Raw genomic sequence first — 24,744 nt, forward strand, 5'->3', positions numbered from 1 at the left:
AAGGGAATGGGTGCCTTTTCAGAATATAAGTGAAAATTGTGCTTATTTTCCCCCATTTTTGGTGGGAGAACCCCTCCCTGATCCCACCTAGAAGCGTTCTGGCTCACTACTATTCTGGGTATTATATTCTGCCACTTTCACAGATCGTATCTGTACCCTATTATAGGTGTTTCTAAAATGGTCATTTGTCTAAGTTGTGCTATACTAATCGTGCAGCTATTATAGAACTTTAGCAATGTCAATTATTTGGATGTCTTCAGGGTTAAGGTCATGTGACACTATTTCTTGACACATTTAAGGTCAACGGTCATATTATGTTACTTCCTGTGATATCATTACGGTCAAAGAATGTGTGATGTCACCTTGGTGAATGGACATCCTTGACTTAGACAGGGAGCATGTGTTCAGTGTCACGCAAAGAGCGCCTGGGACAGCAACCTTGTCTTTATCATACACAGTGCACCTGAGACAGGTAGCCCACATTCTGTGTACACTCACTGGGCACCTGAGTGACAAGCACATATGTTGTGCCAAACACAGAGGACATGGGTCAGTGAGATTACATTCTGTTTCACATTAAGAACACATGAGACAGACAGCACACATCCCCAATCACATACAGAGCACTTGAATCAGGAAGCATACATTCGGTATCACACATAGAGGACCTTAGCCAGAAAGCACACATATTGTAACACATTTTGAGCACATAGAGAGGATATTGGTCAGGGAGAAGATTTGCTTCACATCCACAGGACTGATTCAGAAAGCCCATATCCTGTATCACACGAAGTGCTCTTGAGTAGGGAAGCATGCATCCTGTGTCACATACAGAACACATAGGACAGAGAGAAGACAATTTGTGTCATAAAGAGAAGGTACTCTTTCTCGCATATAGGGGAGCTTACACGGGAAACACACATTCTTTGTTATATAATGAATGACAGCCAGGAAGCACCCATGTTTAAACGGATAGAGGGACTCCCGATCCAGAAAAAACACTTTAGCCCTGATTATGGATTGGACGGAGCATACTTCCTGTATGGAACTCCACCTCATTCGATCATGACTGTATCGGAGTTCACACAAGCGGTTTTCTCAGGTGCAGAAACAAAAAACTCGATTTTACAGGCCAGAAAATCCAGTCAGTAAAAGTGCTTGAGGCTCTTGGGTGCAACAGCAACCCGGACTTTCCCTGACTCTCGCCTGCCTGACTTCTTCCATCTGCACAGATGGTGCATGCAATGCAACCCCTTGCCATGACACTTTTTCTAATTCCCTCCTCTCCCTCCCAGCCCCTCTCCCTCCACCCATGCTCTGCAGAAAAGCCCCTGCTCTCATTTACCACCTGCTCTAAGCAGGTGGTAAATCTGGGCGTTAAACACCTCGTAATTGGGAATACCATCCAGAATCCTGTGCCCACAACGGTTACCCCAAATACTGAGAGGTCTAACTCATAATTGCATGGTTCTGGCAGGGCGTTACCACATGGTACCAGGAATTGCCCTGTGCAGAGTTTGCACCCTGTCAGAACCCTGGAATTGTTAACCAGGGCATTCGTGATGTGTACTGCATACATAAGTTGGTGAGCTGCAACCTATTTTAACATTCATGTCATATCATTGATAACAGCTTCCCTCGTGCTCTCCTGCCCCCCTTGGTAACATAGATTCTACCCCTCCCTTGATCCTCCTGTTATAATCATAAACTCCAACCTATCTTTTGGCATCACTTGTAACTTAAACCTCCACCCCCTCTCCCTATCACCCCTGGTAACGCAGAACTACACCTTCCCCTTTGTGCCCGTGGTAGTCTAAGCCTCCACCCCTCCCCTGGCACCACCTGATAATCTAGATCCCCACTCCTTCCAGAGCATCCTCTCGGCATCCACTCTTTCAACATACCCAGCACCCCTGCAAGCTCCTCACCTGCCACCCCTAGGGAGCTTGGGTCTTTTCCTTGCTGCAGCCTATCTACCCCATGCTAAAGCTCCCTTCTTTTAGCGGCCCCTGGTAATCCACCTCACATGTGTAAAAGAGGAAAGCATTAAACAGCAGCAATCTGTGGGCTCATAGCTCCTACCTGTGCAGAAGACCTCAAATGTGGGGGAGCCAGTGAACTTGTACACATAGTAACCGCTGGGACAGGCCTTGATCCAGATGGAGCCGCTCAGCAAGCAACCAGTAGCCGTGTTCGTTTGAAGGCGAACTGACTTGATCCCTTCCGCCACAGTGGGGTGATCTTCTCTTAGGGTGAAGGGCTCACCAGAGCCACATTTCAGGCCTGTGCCTAGACAACCCTCCTTCATCATCACCCCTTTGCTCCCGACGTACCGGTTCCAGCCATACGTGTAGCGATCGGTGGGGAATCTGCCCCTGGAGTCAGAGCTGCTCAGCCTGGCTGTGCCATCCAGTGTGTCATAATGGTCGCACGGGTCGGCGCACTGTAAGTCCCCAGTCGGGGTCGCCCGGAGGCAATCCTTCTGAGGATCACTGCAGGGGACCCCATTGACACAGGCCGCCATCTTGTTATTGATGCAGGTGTACAGCCCGTTGATTTCGTTGCAGGTGGTGGGTGGTGTGCACTTGTTCACCACTGGATCGGTCGACTGGCATTGGTTGACCGTGGTGCAGGCCTTGGGGGAGACAGCAGTATTCCATCTGTAGCCGGGCATGCAGCAGGTGTCCAGTTTACACAGCGCTATCTTGTTGCAGGTGAAACCATCACCTACGGAGCCCGTTTTGCAGCTACACACTCCATACCCAGTCCTCGGTATGAAAGCTCCATCGACTAGGTTGCAGAACGCTACACTCTGGGCCACTGTAGAAAGGAGAGAGGACAGACGTTACTTGTGACGGAAATTTGCCTCTTTACTCCCCTCATACCAGACCACCTAAAGAAACAAGACAGGGCAGACTCTCCGGGAGATAAGAGAGGACTTCCAACAGTGATGAACGGAAAAGCTTTAATTAATCTGCACCACAAGGATTTCATCTGCACCTTCTGTTTTGACAGGAAACCGGAAGCAGTAAGAAAAAACTCTGAGAAGAACACACAGAGGTTTCAGACAGCAAGGGAAAAGAGCGCTCTGGCACTGAGCACACTGAAGACCCTGTCAGGAAGCATTTGAATGAAGACTTATGACAGAAAGAACATAGAAATATCTGCCAAAACATGGAATCTTCTGACAGGCAGCACAGTAAGACACCTGAAAGAAACCTTAAGAAAATACCCGACAGAATTAACTTGTAAGAAACAAACAAGAGCAAATGTAGAGCACAACTGGAAGAACATTGAGGCCCCAGGTTCATGAATCTTACTGACAGGAAGTGTGTAGAGGTGCGAGACAACAAGCAAACATAGAGACCCCTGGTGGGAAGAACATGGAGAAAACCAGGTAGGAAACAAATGGACGCTACAGACAGGAACATAAGGAATTTCTTATTGCAATCACACAGCTACAGGAAACACCTGGAGATTATTGACAGGAAAGACATGAAAACCCTTGGCAGGCAGCAGAAGGGTCTCGCGAGGAAGAGCAGCCCACAGACGCATGACACCATAAATTACTGACAGTGTTTGGAGATTATAGACAGTTTGCCTAGGAGATTCCTGACAGGTGGCACCTTCAGACTGCTGACCGGGAGAGCAAATATATTACAGATAGGCAGTACACCTACTCTCAATACGAATATGAGAATCCACAAAGAAGCATGTTGGGACTCACGTCAGAAAGGACCGGCGTACTACTCCTGACAGGCAGTGGACAGAGCTTTCTGTCACCAAATGTAAGCACCAATGCAGAGGGACCTGAGCCACCCTGCCCATTGCCCCTTTTCTTCCTTGCCTCCCTACTCTTCCCGGGGGTCCTGTAAGACAAATGACGTCGCTCAGGGTATTTCTGAGTACTGAGCTCACCTGGGCCAGAGGTGCACCCAAGCTGCTCCCACACCCCACCCACCGTCGAGTTTATCTAGTGCCCCTCACAAGGCTGTTGGGCACTGGCAGCTGGTGAGGGCTGATTTGATGTGGGGCTTTTTAACTTGAATCCCTGAGAAAAGTATTGAAGCTCTTGACAAAATCTGTTCGAATCCGCCTCCTGTATCTGGGCCCTCCACATCATTGTAACGTTGGTCTTTGTGCATGTATTGCATGTGTCACGGGCTGACGTCTAGCAGTGCATTCCTGAGATAACGGCGAAAGCAGGACAAGATGGAGGCCCTTTGCATTAGTGTTAAGGAAGGAGACGTGCATTCCAGTTTCTCTGTCCTTCTTTAACCCTGGAGATGCCTGTATCCCCACTGTGCGTAGAGAAAGTTTTGTTCTTCCTGGCAATGGCTTTACTGCAGTTAGGATGTCTGAGTGTCAGTCTTCCAAGCCAATTTGAGGGTTTCCCTCCCCTGTTGACACTGTAAAATGCCTAGAACAAGACTTTCTGCTCTCTTAGGCTTGGAGTTGGATTTTTGCCTCAGCACTTCATTGAATTAGGCTCTGGCTTCCAGCAGCGCGTTTGGGATGAGACAAGTACCGACCTTAACTCCACCCCACCCCCCCACCAAGGAGACGTATCGCTGCTAATTTTTGACTTCAGAGGAAGTTTTGTGCATCAGCTGCGAGAACGAGAGACAGACTAGAGGACTTAGTGCCAATATCGGCAACTGTAGTCACATATCAACAACACAATACATCAATAAACCACACGACACCTTGTTTAGTGGATAAATTTGCTGCAGGTTTATTAGCATAACCAATATGCCAACATGGTGGGTTATCTTACGGGCGATCACAGGGCAGGCCAACCCATATGCCGCCTGCCCGTCTGATAAGCCAAATTACACCGTGGCCGTCGCCAATTGGTGCATACCAAATCTTGGGAGGGGCCACCCCTCCCATTCGTGGACCACCAGTCCACTCGCTTACTCACGCCCCCCCCGAAAGAGGTGGGCGGAGCGTTCCTGGCAGCCCCCGGTTGCTCAGACACACAACCGCCCGTAGGACTAACGGGGCGCCGTAGTTCTTCCAGGGGACAATGCTAAGACATCCCTGGGTATCCTGGCTTAGCACCAAGCTGTGCTGCTGCATGAAGTACCCCTTGGTATCTGCATACTCTGGATCGCCCTGTAACTTCTCCACAGCTCTGGGAGTGGCCACCGTCACTACCAGGGCCCCCCACCAAGGTAGGCCTCTTTACTTCCAACATGCTGATAGCGGGCCTCTTCCAGGTCCAGCCACACAAGTCTTAGACCATACAGGACCGGAGGCCAGGTATGCCCATATCCTTTCTAAACTCCCCGTGGATTTTTGACTGATATGACTTAAAACCAATAATTAGGTGTTGGTTCAATGTTAACATTGCCTGGCTGTAGAGCCATGCCTATGACAATCCACTCCTGCCAGGAAATGCCCATGCGGGTGGAGGTAAGAGTTGACAAGCCCGCCTTATTTCCTCTTTCACTCAGTTATCTGAATCTAGCACTAGTCGGAGTATGTCCATCGCATTACGTCAGTCACCACCCTATGAGAAGCCTTGCCCTCCCCCCAAACTTCTGCTAGTATACCAGGGAGCAGACAGGACAGGGTGAACCCGAGGGGAACCAAAGTATAAAGACCTCTCCTTAAATACCGGGAATGCCAAGGGTTCTACTAATACTTTGTAGCCCGATTGCGTTTAACCCAGGTGGCGAGACGGCAGGGACCAAGAGACTGCACGTTGGGTGGGGGACAGCTTAAGTACCCCTGTCCCTCCCCACCCCCCCCCCCAGAAGTGGGGTCGTCCGGAAGTCTTCCCTGGATCCTGGCCCAGGGAAACTAGAAGGACGAATCCAGTGCCTTCCTGTGGCACTAGGGCGGCCGCCCTATTGAGGGGCCGCTGCTCAGCCACCCGGGCAGCCTTGCATTGTCATTGTTGGTCGTAAAGGTGGGATTAAATCAAGGACTGGAGGTCAACGCAAATATTAATGCCTGCTCCCGAGACGAGGGGTTAGAATGCCATGAGAAGAGATGAGTTCTTTTGCTTGAGAGGAGGCAGCACCAAGGCCAGGCAGACTGACCATGGCAGGCCCCCTCGAGTAGCGCATGTTTCCAGAAGCCATGAGGACGAGAAGGTCAGCTTAGTAAGTCTAAAACAAAGGACCATAGCATCATGGCAGTGATATGATGATGGAGACACTAAACAATTGTGTTCCTAGGTGGGAAAGCACTGCATTCTCAGCCTGCCCCGGGTACAGCTCTACTGTCCGGTAATGGGCACATAAGTCCACCTTGAGCGAGTGGTGGACAAATGTACTGTTTGAATGTTTGGCTGAACTAGTCGGGTTTTCCAGCTCTACAGTCAGCAGTCCATACACCAACATAGTTTTTGAGTTAGTATATGTGCTGCAGAATGGGATAACGATAAACCCCCTGGTAATTTTAGTTACAGACCACTAAAAAATGTTCCTGTCACCCCGTAAACTGCCCTTTTCCTTCACAACCGTTTTTCATTTTGTGCAGCCTCAGTGACCAGTGCGATGGGATGTGTGCTGGTGAATTTCTCAACAAGGGAATCTGCAGCAACCTTGGGCTGTCCAATCAGGAGCAGAAGCTATGATGGAACCTCCGCTCTAGAGTCCTGTTGTGAAACTTGGGGCAGAAAACCACAATTCCCCATCCAGCACCGTGAGTGAGTGAGTGCGGTGAAATACGTGCCTGTCAAGAGTATCCACCAATGATTGCAAAAGGCAATTTGAGTCCTCAGGTTACACTGGGGGCCAAAGGCATCTCTGAACTGAGGGCGTCCTGTGTGGGGAGGGCACAGTGAGAGAAACACTAGTGTGCTGACACTGCACTGATATCTGCAGGCGCATTTCTTAGGGCATCATGCCGTACTGCACGCACAGTGAGATTTGAGGGCACACTGAGGGCTGAAGATGCATTGAAGATGCACTGCTTGCATGCTAAGGGTATTCTGAGAGTCAAGGGCACCTCGAGGATGAACTGAGGTCCGACAGCTACTCACTCATCTGAAGGTGTGCTCCATTGAAGCATTCGAGCAGCAGTACTATGCCCAGGAGCGCCTTCATCTCTTTCACCGGCTAGGTATGGGGTTCAGGCCTGCAACACAAACACGGAATGGTTAATCTTCATAGCTCTTCAGGGAGCGAGGTTCTACAACCACCAACAAAGTCTTCTCCACTGAAGAATACAGTCTTGCACATCTAGGCATTCACCACATATCCATTTAAGCTGGGCAAAAGGCAGGCATTGACAAGAAATAAAGTGAAGATTGCGGCAACAGTTCACAAAAATACAATGACAAATTGTACAATTAAGACAAAATACATATAGACAATTAATTAATGATGTACTCTTTCAATGTACATAAACTAGTCATATAGCCTATAACATAACTGAATATCGTGGTCTTCATCTATGTTCATAGCATCTGTGATTTTTCACATATAGGAGCCTATTCACGAAGGAATTTTAGAGTATGTGAAGCAATACCCCAATATTACTCTGAGACATACTCTTACCTGCCGTTGTGAATTAGCCCGAAACTTTGTAAAATGGGAATAAAACAGCATTATTCAGGCAATATCTATGTACAAATAGAACAAAAAGACAGGACTGTGCCTTCTTTCCTCTTTTTTTAACAAGGACTGTACGTTTTGGAGTCGATTCACAAAAGCATGTAAGAGTACTCCTGTAATAAAACTTCCTGTACCATAAAATAGTACTCCTGTAGTAAATCTTCCATTACTTCTAAATACTTGTGTGAATACCATTACATTTTAATAAAGGTGACGTCTCCAACACAATATTTCCTTTGTGCTCAAAGGCTTTTACGCATGCAGTCAATGACAAGAGGTTAGGTTTTGCTGAACCAGGAGTGAGGTGTGTATGCATGTCCATGGAGGTGGAGGAGGGCTGCTGGTAGTAACACTCTATGAGTGTAAGATTTCATCTTTGAGGAAGAAGGACGGCAGTGAGTTTGCCTGTGAATATGTGTTGTTAAGAGGGTACTTTGAGTGTTGGGGAGTGCTGGAAGAAACATTGTATGTGGGCGAGATTTGTTGCAGTGTTATCAAACTGTCGTGCTTGGTGGCAATTTGTGGTTTGGCACTTCTAACATTCATTTAGAGGGGCACTGAAGGTTCCCACAATGAAGGGACTCTAAACTTGTGGCCACCATCAATCAATCAGCATGTGCATAGCACATCACTGTCACCCCTAGGTGTATATGGGCACTGAGAGTGCCATGTCTTGTCAAAGACCCAGGTGTTGAGTTTCTTTCTGAAGTCCACCTGGGAGGGTGCTGTTTGGAGGTGGAGGGGCAGGTCATTCCAGGTCGTGCGGTGACATAGGAGAAGGAGCAGACCCCACTGTGGCTGCGGCAGATGCGGAGTGTGTGCGAGGGTGAGTCTTGGGGGCAAATGGAAGTTCAGCCGATGGTTTTTGTAGCACAGTCCTTGATTGTGTAGAGCTTTGTAGGCGTGCATGAGGATTTTGAACACTCATCTCTTCTGGATGGAGAGCAATTGGAAGTTTCTGAGGTGGGGGGTGATGTGGGTCTGTTGGGGAGGTCCAGGATGAGTCTGGCTACAGTGTTATGTATGGTCTTGAGTCTTCTAAGAATATGTGTTGTTAAGGGGGTACTTTGAGTGTCGGGGAGTGCTGGAAGAAACATTTTATGTGGGCGAGATTTGTTGCAGTGTTATCAAACTTTCGTGCTTGGTGGCAAACTGTGGTTTGGCACTTCTGACATTCATTTAGAGGGGCTTTGAAGGTTCCCACAAGGAAGGGACTCTAAACTTGTGGCCACCATCAATCAATCAGCATGTGCATAGCACATCACTGTCACCACTAGGCGTATATGGGCGCTGAGAGTGCCATGTCTTGTCGAAGAGCCAGGTGTTGAGTTTCTTTCTGAAGTCCACCTGGGGGGGTGCTGTTTGGAGGTGGAGGGTCAGGTCATTCCAGGTCGTGCAGCGACGCAGGAGAAGGAGCAGACCCCACTGTGGCTGTGGCAGATGCGGAGTGTGTGCGAAGGTGAGTCTTGGGGGCAAATGGAAGTTCAGCCGATGGTTGTTGTAGCACAGTCCTTGATTGTGTAGAGCTTTGTAGGCGTTCACGAGGATCTTGAACACTCATCTCTTCTGGATGGGGAGCAATTGGAAGTTTCTGAGGTGGGGGATGATGTGGGTCTGTTGGGAAGGTCCGGGATGAGTCTGGCTACAGTGTTATGTATGGTCTTGAGTCTTCTAAGAAGCTGTTTGGAAATTCCGGCATAGAGAGCATTGCCATTGTTGAGGCAGCTGGTGACAAGAGCCTGTGCGATGGTCTTTCTGGTGTTGACTGGTGTGGGTATTTGTCCGAATTCAGCTGGCCACCAGCTGTGGTCCCATGTGGAAGTGTTCTTCCCAAATATCAGTACATCTGTTTTGAGTTGAGTTTGATGCAGTTGTCTCTCATCTATTTGGCTATGTTGGTCAAGGTGTTGCAGATGATAGTTTTGGCATTGGAGGGGTCCTCTGTGAGTGAGAGAATTAGTTGAATGTCATCTATGTTGGAGATTGTGTTGAGTCAGTGGAATCTGATGACATCTGTGAGGGGGTCATATAGATGTTGAGCAGGGTGGGGCTGACCTCATATAATGTCCTTGAGTGCTGATGTGAAGGGAGGCAGTTGGATGCTCTGTGTGCATACTGTGAGAAAAGAGGTGATCCACTTGAGGGCGTTTTGCTGTATGCCAAAGTAGTAGAGTTTGTGGATGAGGGTGTGGTGGGAGATGGTGTCAACTGCAACTCAGAGGTCAAAAAGGATCAGGGCCACAGTTTCACTGAGGTCAAGGAGAGTTCTGATGTTAGTGGCAGCAATCAGCGCAGTCTGTGTGCTGTTGTTAACACGGAATCCTGATTGTGAGGTGTTGAGTAGGTGGTTTTGTTCCAAGTATTCGGTGATCAGGGAGATTGGTCAGTAAAATATGTGAGATCTCTGGGGTCAGCAGAGGGTTTCTTTAGGAGGGGTCTGACCTCTGCGTGTATCCATCTGTCCAAGAAGGTTTCTGCTGAGATGAAGGTGTTAAGGATGCTGGTAAGTTCTGTGCTGATTGGGATGTTCAGAGATTAAAGAGATGGTGGGGGCAGGGGTCAGTGGGCGCCCTGGAGTGGATGGACAACATGATGGATGTGGTCGTCTGAGTGGTGAGCGGAGACCTGGCAGTGATCATTCGGCTGGTGTTTGCTGGTGGGTTGAGGTTGTCAAGGCTGAGAGTGGTGGGTTGGGGTTGAAGTTGTTGTAGATGGTGGCAATCTTGCTGTGGAAGTGGTCCGAGAAGGTGTTGCAGAGTTCTTGTGAGGGGTGGATGGTGTTCTCTGTGGCTGTTAGGTTGGAGAATTCCTGGACTATTTTGAAGAGTTCTTTCACGTGGCTGGCTGTGGTGTCGATGCTGTCAGTGATGGCTACTCTTGGCTTCCTTGATGCGCAGGTGGTAGTTGTTGAGGGCTGCTTTGTGTGTGGCTACATCAAAGGGGTTCTTCATGACGGACCTTCGCTTCTCGAGTCTGTAGCAGTTCCTTTTGGTGTCTCTGAGCTCTGAGCTGGCTTATTTTGAGGTTTTGTTGGGTTTTACTGGTTTCAGCGGGGCAACTCTGTTGGCAAATTTGGTGATCCGGGCAGTGAAGTTCTGGACAGCCTGGTCAAGGTCAGCTGTACAGATGAACAGATATACAATCGAGTGTACCATTAGGCTGCCCTCAGGAGCCTAAGTCCAGAGTTCACCTGCACAGACACTGATAGAATAGCTCTTGCTGCATTGTCAGTGTCTCAGTTGGTGTCAGGTGTACCAACATCCTGAATTTGATGGGGGGCACAGGCACAACCTTGCTATGAGATGGTGCAGTGTCTGATGGGACCCTCTCCTGAGCAAATCCATGGGGAGTCCTTAGAACCTTCAAATTATCCCCCTCCCACCCATTTCCTGGCCTAGCACTCTCTCAAGTGGCGTTTTGTGCATGAGCCTGTGTGTGAAATATGTAGCAGGCAGCTGGTGATAGGGAGGTTTAGAAGGAGAGATTGGTGCTGGCATTGAATTTTGTTTGTGTCTACTGTTGAGCACACATATTTAGCTAAAAGAGCTATGAATTATGCTCCAAAAGCTACAAAATAGCATGATACCCGTCCACTGAAATCACCTGTAAGATGTATAAAGCGTTACATAAATGCATTTTCAATTTAATGCATTTGCGAAACAAAACAAAAAGTGCTGATAGTTGGCAATGAGATGCTATTTGCAGGGCTCAAAATGGCAAGTACTCTCCGGTACCAAGCATCTACTCTTGTTTAATTTGGAAGGTAGAGTACCTGCACTTTTCAGCTCTGCTGCAATACGTTTAATGGAAGAGTACCAGCACTTCTAAGGAGCAAACAGACACTCTAAGGAGCCTCTTGGCAATTCATGTTTTGTTTTGTCTTGTTTTTTTCATTTTACAAAATGTTATTGTTTGGGAAACTAACTACTTTATTTGTCGATATGATCCTTGTGGAAGGGCAGCAAGCCATAAGTTATAGTGAAGTCAATAAATGGCTGAAGTGGGCTGACATATTGCCACTTGATGCATGCTGGAGTGGGTGGAAAATCTGAATGACACAATCACAGACTAATGGATGAAGTCTGACTGAAAACTCCTGTAAGTAGTTATGTAATACATACTTTTAGTTATAAAAAAAGGTCTTTCATAACACACACCTAAAAAAGACAATTGGTTTGGAAGTCCCTTGCCTTTGGAAAAGAAAGGAAGAAAAAAGGCAAGAAAGAAGGAAAGAAAGAAAGGAAAGAAGGATGGATGGTTTAAAATGGAAGGAAGGCAGGCAATAAAGGAAAGAAGGCAGGCATAAAGAAGGGAAAGATGAGAATCGAAAATGAAGAAATGAAAGTGAAGAAGGAAGGAAGGCAATTAGGGAAGGAAAGAATAGGGAAGGAAAGAATAAGGAAAGAAGTTTTCTAGGCAAAAAAGGAAGGAAGAAGGAACGAAAGATAGAACAAAATAAGGAAAGAAGGCACAAAAAGAAGGAAAGAAAAGGAAATGATGAAAAAGAAAGAAGGAAGAAAGAATGGAAGAAAAAAAGAAAGAAAAAAGAAGGCAAGAAACAAATAAGGGAAAGAAGGAAAAAAGAAATGAAAGCAAGAAAGAAAAACAGAAGGCAAAAAAGAAAGAAAGAGAGAAAGAACGAAAAATGGAAAGAAAGTAAGAAATCAAAAAAGAAAGAACCTAAAAAAGAAAGAACCTAAAAACGAAAAAAAAATAGGAAAGAAAGATGGAATTATGGAAAAAAAGGAAAGAAAAAGAAAGATAAAAAAGAAAGAAGACAAAAAAGAAAGAAAGATGTCAAGTCAAGTCAAGTCAAAGAATTTATACAGCGCACTACATACCCAGAGGGTTTCAAGGCGCTTAGGAAGGGGAGGAGGATTACTTGTCAAATATCCACGTTTTAAGTTGCTTTCTGAATGCTAGGTGGTTCTGGGTAAGGCGAAGGTAAGCGGGGAGTGAGTTCCATGTTCTAGCAGCTAGGTAAGAAAAGGATCTGCCTCCCATGGTGGTCTTGTTGATGCGAGGTACAGTGGCGAGGGCTTGGCTGGAGGAACGTAGTTGGCGGGAGGGGGTGTAGAAGGACAGTCGTGAGTTGAGGCATTCTGGTCCGATGTCGTAGAGTGATTTGTGTGCGTGGGTAAGCAGTCGGAAAGTGATCCTCTTATTGACGGGTAGCCAGTGGAGGTCTTTAAGGTGACCAGAGATGTGTTCGTTGCGTGGGATGTCTAATATGAGCCTGGCTGAGGCGTTTTGGATTCGTTGGAGTTTCTTCTGGAGTTTTGCGGTAGCACCTGCGTAGAGGGTGTTTCCGTAGTCCAGTCGGCTCGTGACCAGAGCATGGGTGACTGTTTTCCTTGTTTCGGAGGGGATCCAGCGAAATGTTTTTCTGAGCATGCGAAGAATGTTGAAGCAGGAAGAGGATACGGCGCTGACTTGTCTGTTCATTGAGAGTGAAGAATCCAGGATGACGCCTAGGTTCCGTGCGTGGTCTGTCGGGATGGGTGCTTTTCCGAGGGCTTCCGGCCACCAGGAGTCGTCCCATGCAGAGGGGGATGTACCTAAGATGAGGACTTCTGTTTTGTCTGAGTTCAGTTTCAGACGGCTTTGTTTCATCCATTCGGCAACTTCTTTCATTCCTTCGTGTAGGTTGGTTTTGGCGGTGCTGGGGTCATTGGTGAGAGAAAGGATCAGTTGAGTGTCATCCGCGTAAGAGATGATGTTGAGGTTGTGTTGGCGTGCGATGGCCGCGAGGGGGCTCATGTATACGTTGAAGAGGGTGGGACTGAGTGAGGATCCTTGTGGTACGCCGCAGATGACTTCAGAGGCCTCGGACTTGAATGGTGGAAGGCGGACTCTCTGGGTTCTTCCGGTGAGGAACGAGGTGATCCATTCAAGTGCTTTTCCTTGGATTCCGATGTTATTGAGGCGTTGTAAAAGGGTGCTGTGGCAGACTGTGTCGAATGCTGCAGAGAGGTCAAGGAGGATGAGGGCGACTGTGTCCCCATTGTCCAGTAGAGTTCGAATGTCGTCTGTTGCTGCGATGAGGGCGGTCTCAGTGCTGTGTTTTGCTCGGAAGCCAGATTGTGAGGGGTCGAGGGATTTGTTGGCTTCGAGGAAGGCGGCGAGCTGGTTGTTGACAGCTTTCTCGATGACTTTGGCCGGGAATGGAAGAAGCGAGATGGGGCGGTAATTTTTGAGTTCGGTGGGGTCCGCTGTGGGTTTTTTCAGAAGGGCGGTGAGTTCAGCGTGTTTCCAGTCTTCCGGGAAGGTGGCGGAGTTGAAGGAGCAGTTGCTGACGTCTCGGAGGTGCGGTGCTATGACGGAGTCTGCTTTGTTGAAGATGTGGTGAGGACATGGGTCTGTGGGGGATCCTGAGTGGATGGAGTTCATCAGGCGGATGGTGTCCTCAGTGGAGATTGGGTTCCAGTCGTTAAGGGTGTTCACGGGGGGAAGATGATCAGCAAATGGTAGGGTGGGTTGGTTTCCGGGTTGGTTGTCAAAGCTGTTGTGGATGTCAGCAATCTTGTTGTGGAAAAATGAGGCTAGGGAGTCGCAGAGGGTTTGAGAGGGGGTGATTTCGTTGGAGTTGGCCGAGGGATTGGAAAATTCCTTGACGATGTTGAAAAGTTCCTTGCTGTTGTGGGCGTTGTTGTCAAGTCGATCCTTGAATGCTGTTTTCTTGGCTTTTCGGATTAGTTGGTGGTGAGTGCGGGTGGCGTTTTTGAAGGCGTCCTTGGTGCTAGTGGTTGGGTCTTTTTTCCAGGCCTTTTCAAGGGAGCGGCAGAGTTTCTTGGACTTCTTGAGATCATCGTTAAACCATGAGGCCTTCTTGCTGCCAGGTTTGTTTTGACGTTTTTTCAGTGGTGCTAAGGTGTCAGCGGTGTTGGATAACCATAGGGTGAGGTTGGCGGCGGCTTCGTTAGCGTTAGAAGAGAGGGCTGGGGTGTTTCGAAGGAGCGATGCGGAGATTTGGTCCGTGGTGATTTTGTTCCAGTTTCTTTGCAGGGTAGGTTGGAGGTGGATGCTGGGTTTTGGTTTGTTGTAGGTGAAGTGAACGCAGCTGTGGTCAGTCCAGAGGAGATCCGTGGTGTGGCTGAAGGAGACATGATTGCTGGATGTGAAGATGGGGTCGAGTGTGTGACCTGCGATGTGGGTGGGGGAAGTGACTAGTTGTTTAAGTCCGAGGTTGGCGAGGTTGTCCACGAGGGTGGCGGTGTTGCGGTCGTTGATCTTTTCAAGGTGAAAGTTGAGGTCTCCCAGAAGGATGTAGTCTTTGGAGGGGAGCGCGTGTGGGGTGATGAAGTCCGTGATGTCTTCACTGAATTTTGCGCGGGGTCCTGGTGGTCTGTAGAGGAGGGTGCCTCTGAGTGTGGTTTTGGGGTCGATGTGGATCTGGAAGTGAAGGTGTTCGGAGTTAGCGAGGTTGGTGTCAGAGCTGGTTGAGATGCGGATAGATTTCTTATGGACGATGGCGATTCCTCCTCCTGTGTGGCTGGTACGGTCTTTGCGAGTGATCTTATAGTCTTCAGGGATGGCAATGGTGATGTCTGGTGCGGAGGAAGCATTCATCCATGTTTCCGTAAGGAAGGCGATGTCCGGAGAAATGGTGTCTAGTAGATTCCATAGGTCAATGGCGTGCCTGTTGACCGATCGGGTGTTGAGAAGGATGCATTGTAGGTGGTTGGGGTCGGGAATCTGTGGTGTGGTCGTAGCGGAGATGTTGTCGGTGCCGCTGAATTTGCAGGAGAAGCAGGAGAAATGTCCATGGGTTTGTCCAGGGGCGGCTTGGACGCAGTTGGGGGCTCGACCGGGGTTAAGGGCTAGGAGGGTGGCGGCATCGTAGGTAATGCGGGGGGGCTGGGAGGGACGGGGGCCAGGGGGTCTGGCGCTGGGCGCGGTCCAGGCGCGGACGGGCGTAGACAGGCTTACCTTTGTCGCACCTTCGGCGCGGCTGGGGCGCGGTCGCTGCGCGTAAACGCTGCGTGCGGGAACTCCTGTCATATATGGATAGTGGAGGGGGAGGGGCGAGGGCGTCTCAGCTGATGGAAATCAGACAAAAAAATATAGAAGGCAAGAACACATGAAAAAGGCAAGAAAGAAAGAAATCAAGGAAACAAGGCGAAAAGAAAGAAATAACAGAAAGAAGACAGGAAAGAATGAAAACTGCAATAAAGAAAAAGAAGTAAGGAGGCAAAAACATAGAAGGAAAGAATAATGGAAAGAAGAAAAGAAATAAGAAAAGATGGAAAGCAAAAAGGAAAGAATGCAAAAACTAAATAAAGAAAGACAAAAGAAAGAAAGAAAAAGACAAAAAGACAAAAAGGGAAAATGGAAAGAAGGAAATTAAAAAGGAAAGAAGAAAAGAAAAATGAAAGAAGGCAAAAAAGAAAAGAAAGAATGAAAGATAGAAAGAAGGAAAAAGGACAAAACAAAACAAAGAAGGAAAGCAAGTAGTCAAAAATAAGGAAAATAAGAAAAAAAGGCAATAGAGAAAAAGAGGGAAAGAAGAAAGAAAGAAGATGGTAGGAAAGAATGGAAAGAAAGAAGATAGAAAGAAAGAAGAAAAGATGGTTCATACTATAAAATATTGGACACTAAAACTCAAATTACACCCCACCTATTATTGAACTGAAAGTATTACAAGTGTACTGCAAACTAAACATGATAAAGTTTGATTTATTTCCTGGGCAAAGTTTATTAAAGAACTATTGGTAATGCAGAGTCCTGGAACACAATATAGTATGCTTTGAAATAGCATTAGTCAGACCGCTCAAGGATATTGAAGCATAGATTTGCACATTTTTTGGCACACAAATTGAAATTTTGCAGCATAAAAGTAGAAATTTTGAGGCATTATTGCTGCACTGAATTTTACTTGTAATCATTCATGTTCAGCCTTAATTAAATGGAAACTGTTATAGCAGTGTATTCCACTAGGAAATAAGCATGTTTAAAGTGTCTGAGAGTGTTGTTTGCTATCTTCTTCTTTGTGGCAACATTCTTTAGCCTTGGTTAAACCAAGCACAATAGCACAGGGTTGCTCGTCATCCTGTTTTTGATGGCATTGTGCTGATTTGGGGCTAGAGGTTCCAAGTCAGCTGCGGCAGGACATCAAACCTCTTCCTCAGACGCCCTAGGGCACAGGATCGTAGTGGGTGGAAGTGCATGGCTCATATAACTATTGAGGTATTTTAACACACAACCATCCTTAGCATGTTGGTTGCATACCTTACATAATCATTGGAAATCCTTTGCATAACCTTGGGCATTCCTTATTGCCACTCCCAGCCCAATCCCAGAGTTCCCTAGCGTGGGCCTCAGCCATATCTATACAATATGTCTCTGGTTTAAATTTCCCACCACTCCCAGTTTTATTAGCAAACCTTTTTGGTTTGTAAAAATTGAGCACTGCTGGGAACCCACACATATATTAATTGTGTTTTTTAGCCCAAATTATAGTAATACGTTAATGAAGAGTCACAATTTGTATTAAAAGAACATAACCAGTGATTTGAAATTATTACTTGAGAGAAGTTACACAAAGTACACAAACCAGGAGGAGCTATGTTTTTTTTTACCTCGGCCACAGGCCGTCAAATGGGCGTTGCATTGGGGGCCTCTTGCCCTGGACCGGGCAAAGCACTTCAACTAACAATTAAATAGAGAATTAGTGGCTCATTGTAAGGAGGAATGCCTCTTTCTACGAAAGTGTTCAACACTTTATTTGCACCCTGTCTTAAATGTGACAACACACTATATTTTCCTCATGCATTTAAATATATATGTACAAAAAATCAAATGGTTAGATGGGTGACAGGAACAAACAGGGCACAGACAGGACTTTGGATGGGGGGTTGATCTTGTTTTGGGATTATTGAGGCAATGCCACTGTATCACACATTGTTTACTTCTAATACGCTAATGACAATTATCACTGAGCCACAATGTCAAAGTTAAAATAAGAAAATAGTTCCACATGTTTCTTCCTGTGCGCGTACATTGGTCAGGATTATTATGCCAGTTGTGTTTATCTGTGTAGAACCTGCACATTTCAATCCTGGCATTTGCACTCAGCTGTTCATCATTCCAAAGTCGATAAAATTGCTGGGTGGGGACCAAAATATTTCGCCATGGCCCACACCAAACCTGATGATAACATTGCTCATAATTTGGAAACCGGGACATAGTGCCTCCAACCTGCCTGTGCTGCTACTTCCAATTTAGTCTCTTACTGGCACAGTAATTTGGCCCAGCATTGTAAACTTCAGACTTGCCTCAGCCTCATATGGGTTTGTTAATTATTCTCAAGGGTTTGGATCATCCTTTCCATTCCCATCTAAACTTTCCCTTTCCTCGTTATTCGCTAGAGCACTGGGCCCGATTCACAAAAGCAATCTGCGACAAAACCCTAACTTTACGACTTTCGGTATTCACAAAAGCCATTTAGGAGTAGTAAAGTTAGGACTCCTAACTTCTGTGAATACAGAAATGAGTAAGTGCCTTCTGTGAATACCGAAATGAGTAAGTGCCTTCTGTGAATACCAAAATGGTAGTAAGTTTAGGATTTTGTCTTAAGTTAGTTCTGTGAATCGGGCCCAAGATTCCTACTAAGACAAAATCCTAACTTTCCGACTTTCGCTAAATGCCTTTTGTGAATACCGAAAGTCGTAAAGTAAGGATTTTGTCGCAAATGCATCATATTTAAGCAATGCGGTGCATTTCTGTCCTTTTTCCCTGCACTAGCGCCGTTTTGACAGCCTAGCGCCAACGTAGGCAGCCTTGCACCATGATGCAAGAGTGCATTCCGTTGTATGCAGGATTGTTTTTGTGCAGGAATGGACACCCTCCTGCACAAGAACAATCCTAAGAGGCATGTTCCTCTTTTTTTGTGTGCTGCAGAATGGAGAACGCACGGAAAGAAGAAACAAGCATTGGCATAGCCAATAGGTCTCGCCTTTGGGACCTTATAAGTGTTTAGCCATGCAACAGTTGATGTTGTTGCATCAAGGATATTGTGCTGCATAACTAAATACTTATAAAGTCCCAAAAGCGAGACCTATTGGCTATGGCAATGCTTGTTGTTATAGCTGTGCTGCCACAGGCTGAAGTAGGACAGCTGGTGCTGGGGATGTTTCTTTAAGAGGCAGTGTGCACAGCATGTTTTGAACATTTTGTTGCAGTGCCTTATTTGAGTGATCACCCAACAACATTGATCACAGGCCCTGTAAGGAAGCTATGCGGATAATGAAAATGATAGATTAATTTGTGCACGTGAGACTGAAGGATGCCTTTAGTTAACTTGTTGACCGAGGACAAAAAGCTTGGTTAGCTCGGTGCCACCTGTCTGGGCAAAATCTACAACACTTAGGATGTACCCTGGCACAAATCCTGCATGTGCACAGATCATAGGCTAAAAGCAGCCTTCACTGCTCAAGCTGGTGTGTTCTAGTGCCCTTTGCCCTTTAGGTTACGTCACAGAATTCTAGAATGAAGGGGAAGAGGAAACTGCGCTTGCCAGGGGTCGAATGCTGGAAATTGGTTTATCATTAAACAAGTGAATTCCACTTAACCCTATACAGCCCTCTTTTATAAAACAACAAAACACAACATCATTTAAATGAGGTTCCTTGGTGGGTGGGTCCACCCCGGGCAGCGTGTCGGGCTGTGCAGGTGATCGTTTCACTAGTTATATGTACAGTTGACTTGGATATAGTTTGAGGTATTCACATGGAGTGAAACACAGCGCTTCACTGGGAGAGAAACATGGCGCTTTACTGGGACGGGAACATGGCAGGCGCACGACAAGATGACAGAAAAGCAATGCACTGAAGCAGGAAGAGGACAAACAGGCGTACATGACAACGACTGGGAATGGCGACATAAAGCAATACATCGAGAATAAGGGCAGGACAGCAAGAGGTCTCAAAAATACATGAAAACCAATTCAGGGAATTGTGAGCAGGACAGACAATGGATAGGACTACAAAAACAACAGGTCTCTGAGATAAAGACAGGACAAACACGGGGTAGAAAGACAAATAAAGCAACGTATTGGGATAAGAGCAGACCAGGAGTACAAGTAAAGAAATGTACTGCGATGAGATCAGGACAATGACGAGACAAGTTAACGAGGAAAGTAATGCGGGGGGGTGGGGTACTTACCCCAGACAGCAAGACAAACAAACCAAAACACGTGGAGAGGGGTATGACAAACACACAGCTACAAGAACAGCAATGGCGTTTGAGTTGGACATTCTAGGAAAATAACAGGCACAGAAAGGAGCAGTGCGCCCACGAGCAACGACTGGACGCAAAGCAGCGAAACTGAGCACGTGGATAAAGAATTAGGCACTGCATGGCGCAAACCAACCACAGGAGAAGACTACGAAAGAAGCAAAACACTGAATGAAAACACCTGAGCGTGGATGTACTGAATGTGTTATAAGCAGTTTAACAGAGGCATGCAATCATGCTGTAGCGTAGTATACATGCGGCTCAAGTGAAAATAAAAAGTGTTTCAGTGCCTAACAAGATAGTCGTGTGTCGTTTCCTCGCTACCTCACTGGATGTGAACTCGGTTTGTGACGAAACTTAACCCCTTCGCTGCCAGGCCTTTTCCCCCTCCTGTGCCAAGCCTTTTTTTGGCTATTTGGGGTAGTGCGCGCTTAGGCCCCTGTAACTTTTTGACCACATTAGGTATCCACGCCAAATTTGCGTCCTTTTCTTCCAACATCATGGGGATTCTAAAGGTACTCAGGGTTTGTGGATTCCCCTGGAGGGGTCACAGAAATGAGCCAAAATACAGCAAAATTTTGTTTTTTTTCGGAAAAATTGGAAAAACGGGCTGCAAATGAAAGCATATGGTTTTTCCCTGCAAATGTTATCAAAAAAGGGTTTGTGGGGTTGAAATCACCATTTTCCCAGCTCTTCGGGGATACCAGACTTTTGTCAGAAACCCAACATTTTTTACACAGTTTTGGCATTTTTTTGGGACATAGCCAATTTTTGCTATTTTTTGTGCTTTTGACCTCCTTCCAGTTAATGGCAGTAATGGGTACAAAAGCAATAATGGATCCTGGAAAGCTATACATTTTCGAGAGGAAGACAAAATTCTGAATTCAGCAAGGGGTCATTTGTGTAGATCCATCAAGGTTTTTTTATAGAAACAAACAGTTAAATATAGGATAAATTGAAAATTAGTTGAAAAAAACAGCCTTTTGTGTCAACGTTTTCACCTGTAACTTCTTCTAAATATGACAGCTCTTTGAAAGCAATATACCGTTGCATCCGCTGGACATTGCTGGTGTGGGGATATATAGGACTTGTAGATTCACCAAGAACCCGACGAGCCCAGAGCCAAAAACTGAGCAGCAACTTGCAATGGTTTTTTATTATGTACCGGGTATATAGTAAATATTCTGTAAAAATGTGTACATGGAAAAATCGGTATGAAAGACACCTATGTATTTCTGAAATGGGAACAAAATATAGAGTTTAGAAACAGTAGATATTTGCACATTTCTGAAATTGGGAATACTCATACTAGCATGAGAATTATCAGTTATTTTTTAGAATGACGTATTTTTTACACAATGTCTTTCATTTGGAAGGCAGAAATGCATCGAAAGTCAATAGATAATAACAGTTCCTTTACAAACCTGAATTACCCTAAGTCTCCCGATAAAAATGGTACCTCACTTGTGTGGGTAGGCATAGTGCCCGCGACAGGAAACGGCGCAAAATGAAACGTGGTCACAACTCAATATCGCAGTGAAAATTTACCCTTTTTTGGCAAAGTGCCTAGCTCTGGTTTTGTAACCCTAGCTCTGCGTGCACCTTGGGAAACCTAGCAAACCTATACATTTTTGAAAACTAGACACCCAGGGGAATCCAGGATGGGGTGACTTGACTGCCTCCCACCAGGGTCTGTTACCCAGAATCCCTTGCAAACCTAAAAAATTGTCAAAAAAAACACATTTCCCCACATTTCTGTGGTGGAAAGTTCCAGAATCTGCGTGGATCCACAAATTTCCACCCACCCCACGTTCCCCAAAGTCTTACGAGAAAAACGGTACCTCACTTGTGTGGGTCGGCCTAGTACCCGCGTCAGGAAACGGCGCAAAACACAACGTGGTCACACCTCAATTTACGCAGTGAAAAATGGCCCTTTTTTGGCAAAATGTCTAGCTGTAGTTTTTGAACCCGAGCTCTGTGGGCACCTTGGGAAACCTAGCAAACCTATACATTTTTCAAAACTAGACACCCAGGGGAATCCATGATGGGGTGACTTGACTGCCTCCCACCAGCGTCTGTTACCCAGAACCCCTTGCAAACCTAAAAAATTGTCAAAAAAAACACATTTTCCCCACATTTCTGTGGTGGAAAGTTCCGGAATATGCGTGGATCCACAAATTTCCACGCACCCCGCGTTCCCCAAAGTCTTACGAGAAAAACGGTACCTCACTTGTGTGGGTCGGCCTAGTGCCCGCGACAGGAAACGGCGCAAAACGCAACGTGGTCACATCTCAATTTCGCAGTGAAAAATGACCCTTTTTTGGCAAAATGTCTAGCTGTAGTTTTTGAACCCTAGCTCTGCGGGCACCTTGGGAAAACTAGCAAACCTATACATTTTTGAAAACTAGACACCCAGGGGAATCCAGGATGGGGTGACTTGACTGCCTGCCACCAGGGTCTGTTACCCAGAATCCCTTGCAAACCTAAAAAATTGTCAAAAAAACCACATTTTCGCCACATTTCTGTGGTGGAAAGTTCCACCCACCCCGCGTTCCCCAAAGACTTACGAGAAAAACAGTACCTCACTTGTGTGGGTTGGTCTAGTGCCCGCGACAGGAAATGGTGCAAAACGTAGTGAGGTAACATCAAAATTGCCTATCTCAAAACCACCTGGTTTTGCAAGGGGGGTCACTTGGGTTTTGGCCCGGTGCTCGGCGGCCATCTAGGGAAACCTACCAAACCCATACATTTCTGAAAACTAGACACCCGGGGGCTTCCAGGGAGGTATGGCTTGCGTGGATTCCCCAACGTTTCCTTACCCAGAATCCCCTGCAAACCTCAATTTTAGCTGAAAAAATCACTTTTTTCACACATTTTTGTGTGCGAAAGTTGTGGCATCACCGGGCTCACTCAAAATTCCCACCTCCCAGCGTTCCCCTGGGTCTCCCGGTAAAAATGGGGCCTCACTTGTGTGGGAGGCCCAAGTACTCGCGACAGGCAAGGGCCCAAGACGTAGTGAGGTGACATCAAAATTGCTTATCTCAAAACCACCTGGTTTTGCAAGGGGGGTCACCTGGGTTTTTGGCCCGGTGCTCAGCGGCCATCTAGGGAACCCTTCCAAACCCATACATTTCTGAAAACTAGACACCCGGGGGCTTCCAGGGAGGAATGGCTTGCATGGATCCCCCAACGTTTCCTTACCCAGAATCCCCTGCAAACCTCAATTTTAGCTGAAAAAATCACTTTTTTCACACATTTTTGTGTGGGAAAGTTATGGCATCACCGGGCTCACTCAAATTTCCCACCTCCCAGCGTTCCCCTGGGTCTCCCGGTAAAAATGGTGCCTCACTTGTGTGGGAGGCCCAAGTACCCGCGACAGGCAAGGGCCCAAAACGTAGTGATGCGACATCAAAATTGCCTATCTCAAAACCACCTGGTTTTGCAAGGGAGGTCACCTGGGTTTTTGGCCCGGTGCTCGGCGGCCATCTAGGGAAACCTACCAAACCCATACATTTCTGAAAACTAGACACCCAGGGGTTTCCAGGGAAGTATGGCTTGCATGGATCCCCCAACTTTTCCTTACCCAGAATCCCCTGCAAACCTCAATTTTAGCTGAAAAAATCACTTTTTTCACACATTTTGTGTGGGAAAGTTGTGGCATCACTGGGCTCACTCAAATTTCCCACCTCCCAGCGTTCCCCTGCGTCTCCCGGTAAAAATGGTGCCTCACTTGTGTGGGAGGCCCAAGTACCCGCGACAGGCAAGGGCCCAAAACATAGTGATGCGACATCAAAATTGCCTATCTCAAAACCACCTGGTTTTGCAAGGGAGGTCACCTGGGTTTTTGGCCCGGTGCTCGGCGACCATCTAGGGAAACCTACCAAACCCATACATTTCTGAAAACTAGACACCCGGGGGCTTCCAGGGAAGTATGGCTTGCGTGGATCCCCCAACGTTTCCTTACCCAGAATCCCCTGCAAACCTCAATTTTAGCTGAAAAAATCACTTTTTTCACACACTTTTGTGTGGGAAAGTTGTGGCATCACCGGGCTCACTCAAATTTCCCACCTCCCAGCGTTCCCCTGGGTCTCCCAGTAAAAATGGTGCCTCACTTGTGTAGGAGGCCCAAGTACCCGCGACAGGCAAAGGCCCAAAACATAGTGATGCGACATCAAAATTGCCTATCTCAAAACCACCTGGTTTTGCAAGGGGGGTCACCTGGGTTTTTGGCCCGGTGCTCGGCGGCCATCTAGGGAAACCTACCAATCCCATACATTTCTGAAAACTAGACACCCGGGGGCTTCCAGGGAGGTATGGCTTGCGTGTATCCCCCAACGTTTCCTTACCCAGAATCACCTGCAAACCTCAATTTTAGCTGAACAAATTACTTTTTTCACACATTTTTGTGTGGGAAAGTTGTGGCATCACCGGGCTCACTCAAATTTTCCACCTCCCAACGTTCCCCTGGGTCTCCCGGTAAAAATGGTGCCTCACTTGTGTGGGAGGCCCAAGTACCCGAGACAGGCAAGGGCCCAAAACGTAGTGATGCGACATCAAAATTGCCTATCTCAAAACCACCTGGTTTTGCAAGGGAGGTCACCTGGGTTTTTGGCCCGGTGCTCGGCGGCCATCTAGGGAAACCTACCAAACCCATACATTTCTGAACATAGACACCCGGGGGCTTCAAGGGAAGTATGGCTTGCGTGGATCCCCCAACGTTTCCTTACCCAGAATCCACTGCAAACCTCAATTTTAGCTGAAAAAAATCACTTTTTCCACACATTTTTGTGTGGGAAAGTTGTGGCATCACCGGGCTCACTCAAATTTCCCACCTCCCAGCGTTCCCCTGGGTCTCCTGGTAAAAATCGTGCCTCACTTGTGTGGGAGGCCCAAGTACCCGCGACAGGCAAGGGCCCAAAACGTAGTGAGGTGACATCAA

General features: G+C 46.9%; 1 protein-coding gene across 3 annotated transcripts in view; it reads right to left on the bottom strand.

The window, feature by feature from the left end:
* LOC146857258 (uncharacterized) overlaps window positions 1-24,744 on the bottom strand; it is a 318,275-nt gene that overhangs the window by 190,873 nt on the left and 102,658 nt on the right. For all 3 annotated transcript variants that reach the window (XM_085647764.1, XM_085647763.1, XM_085647765.1), the window contains 2 exons: window positions 6,998-7,092; window positions 2,083-2,820 (listed from right to left, as the gene is read on the bottom strand). In XM_085647764.1, coding sequence (XP_085503890.1) covers window positions 2,083-2,820; window positions 6,998-7,061 — 802 coding nt within the window. In that variant the 5' untranslated portion in view covers window positions 7,062-7,092. The remainder of the gene's footprint in view (window positions 1-2,082; window positions 2,821-6,997; window positions 7,093-24,744) is intronic.

Source organism: Triturus cristatus, chromosome 3_2 (assembly GCF_964204655.1).
Source record: "Triturus cristatus chromosome 3_2, aTriCri1.1, whole genome shotgun sequence".
Taxonomy (NCBI): domain Eukaryota; kingdom Metazoa; phylum Chordata; class Amphibia; order Caudata; family Salamandridae; genus Triturus; species Triturus cristatus.